Source organism: Daktulosphaira vitifoliae, unplaced genomic scaffold (genome assembly GCF_025091365.1).
Source record: "Daktulosphaira vitifoliae isolate Bord-2020 unplaced genomic scaffold, ASM2509136v1 Scaffold_123, whole genome shotgun sequence".
NCBI lineage: Eukaryota > Metazoa > Arthropoda > Insecta > Hemiptera > Phylloxeridae > Daktulosphaira > Daktulosphaira vitifoliae.
In genome coordinates, this window is record NW_026099692.1 from 18,365 (window position 1) to 31,414 (window position 13,050).

General features: G+C 24.9%; 1 protein-coding gene across 1 annotated transcript; it reads right to left on the reverse strand.

The window, feature by feature from the left end:
• Positions 1-5,146: 5,146 nt before the first annotated feature.
• LOC126909110 (uncharacterized) lies at positions 5,147-8,525 on the reverse strand. Its single transcript, XM_050691503.1, has 5 exons — positions 8,027-8,525; positions 7,514-7,657; positions 6,778-7,291; positions 6,652-6,670; positions 5,147-6,608 (listed from the first exon to the last, which is right to left on the reverse strand). The coding sequence occupies exons 1-5, from the start codon at positions 8,523-8,525 to the stop codon at positions 5,523-5,525; spliced, it is 2,262 nt and encodes a 753-aa protein (XP_050547460.1). The 3' UTR covers positions 5,147-5,522.
• Positions 8,526-13,050: the final 4,525 nt, after the last annotated feature.

Sequence of the window (13,050 nt, forward strand, 5' to 3'; positions counted from 1 at the left end):
TTTAGAACACAACAAACTTTGGGATCAAAACCTTGAAAACCACAAGTTAAACTCCGAAGATATTCAACAGCAGTAGCATTGTTTTTTTGATTTGTAACAAGTTCCAAAAGTGGTGGACATTGTTTAATGATAATACATTCTCTTTTTACCTCATCAACTTTTGAACAATCTACAAATAGTATTATAACAGAATTATTACATTTGCTAATTTAATATTATTTTACAAGTTAACAAAAAAAATAATATTAGTCAAATTTAATATTAAAAATTGTCTGGTACACCTTTAGAAAATTTATTTTTCCATTTCTACAAATCTTTATTTAGCAATTGATACTACTACAATGACTATAGTTTAGAGCAACAAATGATCTTAGGATATATCAAAAAAAAAAAAAAAAGGTAAAAAAAGGAGACCCCTAAGCTAATAATAATCATACAGGGTGTTCAGTAAATAAGGAAACGAATTTCTATTGTACTCATTGTTTGTAACAATTTAATTGTTTCCTAACTTACTGAACACCCTGTATAATTATGAGTATATAAGATGATTTTATTTCAAAACAAATATATTATTTGGCCAAAATAAACAGTTTATTTAATTTTTAGTAAAGTAAAAATTATAATGAACGGTTTGGTAAAATTTTTTAATAATTGTCATCATAAGTAAAATTTTAAGCTATATTTTTTAAATATATTTACAATAGAAGCTAGTATATTATATTATACATTTTAGTTAAATATAAACTGACAAATTAAGTTAGATGAGGATGTTATTTTATACAAGTATAAAAACCGGTTTACGTTAATTTATAAATTAATCATCTCGGTAAAACCATGAAAACACTCTCTTTACTACATAAAAATTTACTTAACGAGTCATCTTTAAGTTTCATTTACAAAATATGCACTTACCGTTGTTAAACTGAGCTAGTACTACATTTTGCACAAACAATAAATACAAAATATTAAATGAAAAAAAATTGATCATTTTTGTTAAAAAATGATTGAAACACTTATACAATTAATACGGTTCAAATATTTTTTAAACCAAGGATATACGACGTTCGACTTCTTGTCAGACGTTCGTATTCCTGTTGATTGTAATATAGTGGTAACTGAATGGCCACAAAGAAAACCATATGCACGTATATAGTGGGGTTAAGTAACCAAGTAGTTCTCAGCACAAAAACTGTATTTCAGTGCAATAAAATAATAAATAAAAAATATACAGTACAAACCAATAGTTTGAATACACACAAGAAAAAATATTTTTTTTAATCTGCTTACGCTATTCGACTAATTTGCACATTTATAACATAATTTAAATATTTCATAATTATTCTTAAGGTATCTTTTTATAATAAAATGTTAAAAACAAAATTAAAAAAAGTTACAAAAAGTTACTTTGAAAATTTTTTAAAAAGATTTTCTAAATGTGATGAGTATATATTATTTAAATGTTTTATAATTTTAGATAATCTTGATATGATTAAGAATGTTATTTATAAACATCTAATATTTTTATTCTAAATTTCAATTTTTAAATTTACTTTAACCAGGGACCACTACTCCAATTGATAATAAAAAAATTTTATTACTACGAAAACATTTTGCAGATTACAATAAATTTTAACTATACATTATATATTAAGAGTTTTAAAGTTTTATAATAATTATAATAATCTTAAAATTAATAAGAATCTTAATAAATAGTTTTACTCTCGGGAGATAGTATAAGAGAAAAATTATAAAAAGGCTCCCAAAAGTTATTGAACCACCAGTAAAACATTTGTTTACTAAAACTTCATTATTTGAAAGACAAAAATCACGCTAAAAAATTTGAGTCTACGGGGGTTGAAGTTCCATCATTCTTATAGACATGTTAAATATTGTACGAAGTCCTATGTATGCGTTGTTGAGCAATAAAAAAAACGTCATTTGATTTTTTCTTATACATAAAATAGGCTACCAAGAAACAAATTGTTTCATATCACATAAAATTTAAATCGCAAATTTTATGCTAAATGGTTTTGCATTTTTAGTCTCTTTTATTTATTAGGCATGCATTTTTATATTTTATACATTTTTTTCAAAATAATATTTGATTAAGGCATTTATAAATTAATAAGTTTTACAAGTTATAATGAATAATTATTACATTTAACGAATTATATGTAAAATCCATTTATTTTGTTTCATTCAAATCAATCATAACATCAAATAACATTTATCATGTTATTTGAAATAATTTTTTAGCTAGATAATGTCTATTTAATTTTTATTTTAAGTTACTAAAGGTATATTTTAGACACAGTACAAAATAAATATCATGAAATATTAAGTAGCAATTTTTCAAATATACCAAGGTATTAGAAACTATGACGTCAAGGGGGTTTAGCCCTTTAAGCCATTATCTAGTTTGCCAAAGTACTTATTGGTTTGGTTTAAATAATATTCTACATATTTAAATAGTATAACAAAGTAACATAGTCTGTATAGTGTTTAAAATTATTGTAGATCTTTACAAAAACACAATATTTTTAAGAATTATAAGTCAATTATAAAAAAAAAACCCAGCACAGTGGGGATGTGGCATAGTTGGATCCCTCCTCGTGTGCAGCTTAAGAGTTAATATATCATAAATATGATAGGATTTGGTCATTTTTAAAAAAGTAATGGACGATTTAAGTCAAAAAAATGTCAAAAATTAGCAATTTTTAAATTTGTAATTTTTTTGGAGATTACCCCTATTTATGGGAAACGAGGGAAATTTTTTCAATTTTTGAGGGTAATGTCTTTGACTAGATACAATTTCTGTTTTTTTGACAAATTATTGAAAGAAATCGGTCCATTGAAAGCTGAGAAAAAGTGGTAAAAGACACAAAAAAAAACACATCATAATAAAATTAATATCTTCTCAGCTTTGCATCGAAGCTAATACTTAATCATAACATATATATTTATGTTATATACATAAATATTTTAGTTGATTCATAGTATTTCCATATCTCCTGGTTTTAAACCTGATATATTGGTGTATTTATCATAAAATAAAAAATTTAGTTTGGTTTAATTTCAAAATATTGAAATGTCCATTATTATATTTTAAGCAATTCATATCATAATGTATTATCTAGAAACCACGGAATATTCAGTTATACTAAATGTTTTAATTTTAATTGTCATTGTATTGACCGTTTATATGGTCATTCTAACCATATTTTATCTTTGTAGCTATACAAGTGATCATATCTATAAAAGAAAACTTGACAAATGTGTTGAATTACTTCCAAAGATATTTCAAATAAATAAATGTTCAGTTATGATTAGTTTTTGGCTATACTTTTAGCAATTTTTTTACTCGAGGTATGAGTTTTATTTATTGTCTTTAAAATAATATAATTTTTGTTAATGTTGTGCGTTTAGGGTAACAAAAGTTTGTTATGTGATCATTAACGCGTATTAAGTATTTCAACTGAGTTAAAGTGTTTTTTTCAAAAGAGACATTCTTTTGAAAAAAACACTTTAACTATATATATAGATGTAATTTACTTGTAAAATATATAATAATTATTTTTATTTACTATTTTTATTAAATGGTAAGTATGAGTTTTAATTAAATTAAAACGTGAGGGAAAGAGTTAGAAAATCTTAGTCTATCCCGAAACAAATAATAATTACGATATTTATTTTTATGATTTATTTATGGAATTATTCATTTTTTTTTATCTTATAAAATATTATTAATTTGTTTATCACATTTTTGGAAAATCAAAATCTGAAATATCATATTTGCTTTTAATAAAAATCAAATTTTTAGTTTAATATAACTAGTCTTCAAAAATTTATATGAAGTACAAATTCACCTAAAAGAGCATAAAACTTATAAGAGTATTTAGCATCTAGCATTTTAATTGACAATATTTAGGTTTAATAGATATTATATAATTTTATTATTTAATCATCAAGATTACGAAATAAATTAAGAATGTCTATTATTAATATTTTAATTATTTGTTCCATTAATGCAAATAATAATTATTAAATCTTATATGAACACTAAAATAGGACTTGTTTCTAGTTTAATTAAAGGATTTACATTATTAAAGATTATAGAAGATATTGTTATAATGAATCATTATAACTAATTTTTTAAAACACAGTGATGTTGGAATGAGCGTATGGACTTCGTGTAAAGTTGAAAAGGATAAAACATTCAGTACGGTGTACAATAAGTATAGATTGAAATTTTATACAAAGAGTATTCATAAAAGAAAGAGATTAATTTTTTTAGGCAATACTATTTAATTATTTTGTGATTAAGCTAAATTATAAAGCACCTAAAAACAAATAAAACAAGCCCATAACCAATTTTACACCATATTTTTTGCGTTTTTAAGAGAAATTCAAATAAACCATGTATATATAATTTTTTAAAATAACGACAAACTGAGACAAAAACTGCTAGTTGAGGATAATCATTTTTACTTTTTATATTTTACAGGTCAATAAATGCACAAAAAGTTTAGTTGCAATCGCGTAACCGTTTTTCAATTTCAAACACTGTTTTTGCAGAGGTGAACTACATTCTAATCAAGACTTATTGGTGTTTAGCCATTTATAACCGCTGGTAAAAATGGATTAATTAGATTTAATATATGATTATTATTTAATAATCTATAGGAGAGGAGCACAAATCAATTAACACTTAACATATAATAGGTTTTTCTTGTTTTTTAATTATAAAAATTATATTATACTAATAAGTTTAAGCAAAAAAAAATATTCATTTTTGATTTTTTAAAAAGACTATCAAAATTAATTTAGAAATTTCAAAATTAAATTAAGGCCAAGTGAAGTAATTTAAAGTTTATGTATAGATTTCAAATTTTGCAAGCATCTCTTAAATATAGACAATTAAAGTTTAAAATTGGGTTTTTTGAAATTTTTTTTTTTAATGAGCTGTTAATTATATAATTACCTGATTTTCACTAATTTACGATTATCTTTTATTATCTTATTGAACTATAGTCAATATAAAATTTCTAAGATCAGATTCGGAATCAGCGATGAAATTTCATTCAGTATCTACTATCATTTTGTTTAGCGTAAAAAATTGCTGTGTAATATTATGGTTAATTTGTGGTAAACTGAGGTTTCTACGTCCAATTTGCCCACGCGGATAAGTGTAATCGAGAAGAGTCAAAATAATAACTATAATGTAACATTCATCGATTGTACACTGACCACTGAATGAGTGGTCAGGTCCCTTTTTATTAGAAATAATAATCAATTAACAATACAATTAACAATGTTTCTAGTGTTATACTTTCTAATATAATTAATAATAATCTATTATTTACTTTTACTTTCTAATAATACAAATTCCTTAAAACTAATATTTACATATAGTTATGAGTTCATGACACCATCACCCTTAAAGAGAAATAATATCTTCAGATATTATTTCTTACAATTTTAAAATATATTATTTATTATATTTAATTAAAATACAGATAATTTTATGTTAAATTTTCTAGTAACCTACGTCTAAATCTAGTATTATAAATAAATCGTTCTTGTCTATTTACAATTGGATTTTCTTCTAAGTTTAAAGGTTCTAATTCTATTGTGGGTTGGTTATTAACGGGTTTTTTCTTACAATATTTTATATAAATATATACAATTACTACCACTAATAGTAATCCGAAGGTTTTAAAAAGTAAATTTATTATAAACTTATTATCGTTATAAAATTCGTAAACATGTTTGTTTGCTAATAAGTCGACGATGCGTTCTTGGTAAGATAATTGTTCATTTAATTTATTAAGGGCTGCCTGGTCGAGTTTCACATTTTCCATTCTTTCGAGGTGTATGGGTTTTTGTGCAATTCTATTATGTATATAATTGCAACAACTTGAGTTCAATAGACTAAACTCCAAAGGTATCGACTCAAATTTTGATTCTAATTGAGACTGAGTAGCCTCAAGAGTAACTGATGGTGTTATTGCCATGCAGTTCTCTTTTAGGGATAGCCTTCCACTTTTATTTATAATTATTTTTTCAACTATAGTGTGTGCATTGCATGATATAGTTACTACGGTATCCTTTACCATGACAAAATACCAATTATTTGGGAAGTAGGAGTGATACCAACTTTCCGAGCTAATTTGTGATATATAAACATCACAAGTCGACGGCAGGCTATATTTATTATTTAATAGGTCCGTTTCGCATATAGGGACCTTGTCTGTACCGGAAAAGAACGCGTCACTTTTGCAAACAAACACATTATTTAATAATTGACAATTACTAAGGCTGTCGAATTTGATATAGTGCGATATTAGATTATCCGTAAAAAGATATTTGACATTTTTTGTAAGATGAATAAATTGGTTTTGATTATTAAAAGGAATAAATATTGGTACAATGTGATAAATTATATAATTATTAATACTACTTAACGGTAACTTAATTTTAAAAATTAGTTTATTATTATTATATATAGTCTTAATTTCTAAAATTTTAAATATTTCGTTAATGTTATCAAGGTTTACATTTATTGGTACTTGAAGGTTATTAGGTATTTTAGTTAAAATATGGTTTATCTATGGTTTAAATATGGTTTAAAAATTGTTCTGGTTTTATTACTATAGGATGTAATTGATTCCTCTGAGAAAAAATAATGGCTAAAATTAATTTACTTATGGTTTTATCTAGAGATATAATATTATTCTCAACTAAGGATTGGGTAATTATAATATTTTCAAAATCTACCGAATCAGCTGTAATATTCTGTAAGCCAGATATGGACTNTGAGAAAAAATAATGGCTAAAATTAATTTACTTATGGTTTTATCTAGAGATATAATATTATTCTCAACTAAGGATTGGGTAATTATAATATTTTCAAAATCCACCGAATCAGCTGTAATATTCTGTAAGCCAGATATGGACTCCTGGGAGATTTTTGCTAAATTGTTATCAAATATTATTTTATTTTCATTAAACGAATTAATAGACTCATTGAAGTTAGAAACCGTGCTTTTTTTAATAGAAACTTGGTCGTGGATTACTCTTAAAATATCCTTTTCATCGTTATCAAGTTTATTAATCATATTGTCATACCGTTTGACGTCGTCGGCGTCAGCGTTACCAAAAAGCCATTTAATCGCGATTCCTGCTCCTTCCCAAGATCTCTTTACCTTATAATGAAGAGTTAAGTGTTTAATGTCGTTTATTTGAATTNTAGTTTGAACAGTTTTTACTTTAATGATAGATTCTGACAAGCCTTTAATCGAGTAATTATTAGTAAGAGAAAGGACTATTATGTCAATTTTTTTGTGAAAATAGAATTTTAATTCTTTTTTACCTAAATCAATAATTTTAACATATTCATTAAGAAAATCGTAACCAAGAATACCATGAGACTTGATGTTAAAATTGTTTGAAACTATGTAAAATACATGTGTTATTGTTTTATGTCCTATTTTTAAATTAATTTTAGTATAACCTAGACTGTTTGTATTTCCAGCAATACCTTCTAACGTGGTAAGAGAATTATCCCAATACCTATGTCCTTTAGGTAAATCTCCTATTTTAATTAAACTAGCTTGTGCTCCGCTATCAATCATAAATGTAACATTTTTATTCAAATCTGATGAAAAAATTTTGCAATAAGGTATATCATTTTGAGATGTATTTACGGAAGATATTTGTTTAGAATCATTAAAATTAAATTTTTTACTAGTACTAGGTTCGTTCTTATTAGAATTTTNTTCATTAAGATTAGATTTTTTACTAATACTAGGTTCGTTCTTATTAGAATTTTTTAATTTATAACATTCATCTCGAGTATGAAAATTTTTCTTGCAATAAGTGCAGAATTTTTTATTGTTATTTTTATTATTACTAAATTTATTAGAGTTATTATTAAAATTCTGAGTATTTTGAGAATTATTTGTATTGTTATTATTACGAAAAAAACAACTTGATGTACTATGATTATTTTTATGGCAAATTTTACAAGAGTTATTAGGATTATTTGAATTAAAAGAATACTTAACTAAATTATTTTCAGTATTAAGCCTTAATTCTTCTTGTTTAGCAATTGCGATTGCATCACATAAAGTTTTCGGATTATTAGCTAACACGATAATTTTAATTTGGTTATTGTGAAGACCTCTTTTAAATGCGCCTAAGGCCTGATCTTCACACATATCCCTAATGGCTGATTTTTTTATTTTACAAGTTAATTTGTAAGTATAAGCCTGATAAAGTTTAAATTCTAATTTTTCTACTCTATCGCCAAAATCGTTAATTTTTTCATTTTTATTCTGTTTAATGGTTTGTAATTCAACACAAAGTTGATCTGGACGAATTTCTTCTCCATAATTTTCAATAAGAAGGATTTTAAGTTCCGACCAGTCTTTTATTTCTACAGAGTCAATTAATTCTCTAGCTTTGCCTTTAATTTTCAGCTTAATGGCTAAAAACAGTTGTCTATGCTGTTCAGCCGTAGCCATAATATAAGCATCATTTACAGCATTTATGAAATTATTTAAAGTATTAGATTTGCCTTCAAAAGGTTCGCCTATTAATTGAGCTAATTCGTAAATAGAAAAATTATTTTGTGTAGCCATTATTTTTTTGTTAATTTTTTTTGTAAGGTTCGTAAAATGTTTAAAGAAATTTTACCAATAGCAGTATTTTACAAAGTAAAAACTTATTCTATTTATTGCTTAAACTAAAATAACTATACTAAAATAATTGTATTTACCAGAAAAGAGCCACGAAAAACAAATATTTCATTTTTCAATTATTGTTGAAAGTGCCGATGTTAGATCTCTTGAGATGGTTTCAATAATTTGCCAATTTCTTGTGGTGTCCAACTGAACGAATTTGCCGGAGATTCCAAATAGTATGATGTGTCTAATTGAGCCAATTTTTCAAGGTTGCCAAATAATACGAGATGTCCAACTGAACGAATTTACCAGGGATGCCAAATAATACGAGATGTCCAATTGAACGAATTTACCAGGGATGCCAAATAATATGTGGTAAACTGGGGTTTCTACGTCCAATTTGCCCACGCGGATAAGTGTAATCGAGAAGAGTCAAAATAATAACTATAATGTAACATTCATCGATTGTACACTGACCACCGAGTGAGTGGTCAGGTCCCTTTTTATTAGAAATAATAATCAATTAACAATACAATTAACAATGTTTCTAGTGTTATACTTTCTAATACAATTAATAATAATCTATTATTTACTTTTACTTTCTAATAATACAAATTCCTTAAAACTAATATTTACATATAGTTATGAGTTCATGACAAATTCATTCTAAATAAAAAACCTAATATATAGGAATTTTAGTCTCATTTATTTTTAGAAAACTATGTAATTAATTGCATCACTGCCATAAAACGCTTTAGTATAAATGTTCATAAAGAAAGTTTTTTTAATGTAATTTCTTTCTTAATCTTAATCTTAATGCTTATGAAAAAGACAAAATTTATTAAAAACGTTCCATAAAAATGTATTTGAAGTCTATTTATACATAAAAAGCATTCATGAGAATAACTTTTTTCATCATAAAGTAAATGATAAAGGTTTTAATTGCAGTTATTTAAAGTTGTCAAGTTTTTTAGAACATTTTCGAGTATTAATAAAGATAAACTAATATACACAAATATCTGTGTATCGCCTTCATTGTGAATAAAAAAAATAATCGTATGTTCAAAACAATTAAAAAAAATTATGTATTTCTAAGAATATTATATTATAATTACATTAAAAATGTACATAGTATAAAATTTAATATGGCTATTTGATAAAAAATGATATGATTTTAAGTATGATAAACGTTCACATCTTAAAGGACACAACTTTTTCAACACAAAAGGTATAACAACAACTTTAATTTGAAAAGTTTACTTTTAAAAGTTTTATTTTTTCTGGTATATTTTTAAATAAAAACACTTTAAAGTCAGAGACATTATAACTAAGTCTCACTTGAACTAAGAAACAACTGACTCCGAATCTAAATTATTTCATGCTTAATATGTTTTACATTATTGGTAACTAAATTTTAATTAATAATTTCTAAAAATATCACGATTTTGTAAAGGAAATACCATATATTGATTTTAATTATTTGATTTTTATCTTCATGTTTTCTCGGTAAACATTTAAAAACAATTTTTTCGTGTATATATAACCTAAAGGAATTATTGATAGTAATTTATGATTAATACTAATCGAAACCTTGAAATAATTCACATTCATATGAATCAGATACCTGAACACAGTAGATTTATAAAATAATCCTTCAGTACAAACGTATAGCATCAATCGTTATGAACTACTATCTTTGAATTAAATTATCAAAACACATCAATAATCAAGCGTAATTTTTTTTATTTAATATTTAACTTTGTGATTACTATGATGTGGAAAATTCAAATATTTTTAATATTTTTTGTATGTCATTGCTTAGGATATTCTCATGACTCTGATTTGCTCCAACTAAATGAAGGTAAGTGCATAATTATATGCATTATTTTAATTAACACAACGTTTAATTAGAGGTACTTAAGTATCATAATTGATTTTTATGTAGAAATGTTTATTTAAATCAAAAATCTTCAATAGTAAAATATTTTACTACTATAAATATATTTAAAAAAAATTAATAAACAATTTTAATGTTTTCTTATAATTTACATAGTCAAAAAAAAATTCTTGTTCGAACCTGGAGGCCAGATCACGTTAACTATATAATTTTGGACTCGTTAAATTCGAATCAAATAACAAGCATGTTAGGGTTTCAATGTAATTTTCAATAATCCAATCAAACTCGTAAGTCAAATAAATAAACTTCGCCAGTCTCTTTGAAAATCAAAATCATGACGTTTTGTAGTTCTTTAGATACGGTTTTAGCGATCCCAAAAACATATATTAAACGTGTTATCATCAACAGATGCCCCATTAATAGAATTATAGTTTAAAATTATCCAATGATCTTGCTATCTTGCTAAGAGATCGTTCTTTTTACACTATTGTTTTTATAGTTTTCCATAATTGGGTTCTGTTTTTAACAAGATTATCGTTGTTTGTAGTATAGTATTGGTTCTCATAAAATAAGTTCACCATTTCATTGCTCTGTGCTCTGGATAGGGCTTTATACTCCATGTAGTTCCCGGCACCATAGAGGTTCCTGAATATTAATTTTACTTATTGGTATATGACTTAGTTAAAAAGTCTTTCTTACTTGATAAGGAGATTTTGGGTGGGTCAATTAGCAGCTTACAAGTGAGTATGCCCATGCCTTCTAATCCGAATAAATGGAAATAACTAGATGTATGATCAGTGATGTGTGTTTCTGCACCTAATGGTAAGTAAACTCCAAGGTGTTGTGGTTTTTGAAGAACTCTTGCGGTAAGGTCGGGGATAAAAATCCTATTTATTTTACTATAATATGAATGAGATCTAAATCTAACTACTCAAATATAATCTAGGCTTAATTCAATACTACTCTAGGGATTTTAAACACAAGTTTTAAATATTTTACTTGAGCTAAATAATTTTAAAGTAGTAATTAAAATAATGTTAATTTGATTACAGGTGAAATATGTGAGGAATATGAAAATAATAGTTATAATTTTATTTGTCAACGCTACGAAAATTGTTTGTCCATCCAAAATTATAACGTTAAACAATTATATAATTTTCGGCTATGTTCATTTAATAAATTAGATCCAATTATTTGCTGTCCACCATTGAAATATATAATAGATATTGAAAATTACACGACATAATAGTATAAAACAATTATATAACCGAATCTTAAAAATTAGTACAATAGTTTATCAAATTGTTATCCGTATACAAATTGTTGATTTATTTTATATATTTTTTGTCTGGAATAATAAACTCGGAAAAAATAAATTTGCATTAAAATTATTTAGTTTTAAACATGCTTAAAATTATTATTTTAGCTTCGATGCGAAGCTGAGAAGGTATTGGTTTTACTATGATGTGTTTTTTTTTTGTGTCTGTAACCACTTTTTCTCAGATTTCACCGAACGGATTTCTTTTAACGATACTTCAAAAGATTACAAAACGTATCTAGTCGAAGTCATTACCCTCGAAAATTGTAAAAATTTCTTTCGTTCCCCGTAAATGGGGGAAATCTCCAAAAAATTACAAATTTAAAAATCGCTAATTTTCGTAATTTTCGAAATTTTTTTTACTTAAAACTGCCATATCTTTTTCAAAAATTAACATTTCCATATAATTTTTTTTTATAAATATTTGATGTCTTTATCTATCATTTTATATACTTTTTTTATAAATCTGACCCTTTATCTGCCCACGGAGGGAGATTTAAAATGACAACTTTTTCACAAAAAATTTACTTTTACACTTAACTTTTGAAAGTGTTCCGGAAAGTCTGACACTTTTATATATATCTTAAATTAAAGTTAATGTAATTTACTTTATTATGAAAAAAAAAATTTCGGATTTTATTTTGTTTTCACAGTGAAAACGGCTACCAAATGCTATTTTCGTGTGAAAATCCTCGATTTTATATTTTACATTTTTAACTTTATAATGCTATAACTTATTGAAAAGTGTATGGATCAACACAATTTTTTTATGAGAATAATATTTTTTAATAATCCCTCTTTCATTTGACAAACATTATCTTAATCAGGATATTAATAAGGAACTAGCAGAAGTTGTAGCTTTTGGAATAAACCACCAATTTTTAAAATTAAACACTATCTAAAGATTTGCATCGAAGCTTTTTTTTTTTTTTTATAGTGATTTTAATCACTGTCAGATATCATTATACTTGATTAAATGTTAATGTAATAGAGGCATAATTAAAAAAATATTGTTAGAAGTTAACGTAAAAGTACATTTTTATTCATAATACCCAGAAAAATAAATGTTAGAAACACTAAAATTTAAAGGATTACAAATTTTGTCGTGTTCCTCGTAAAAATGAATTAGTTCATGTTCCTCTTTCTTAAAT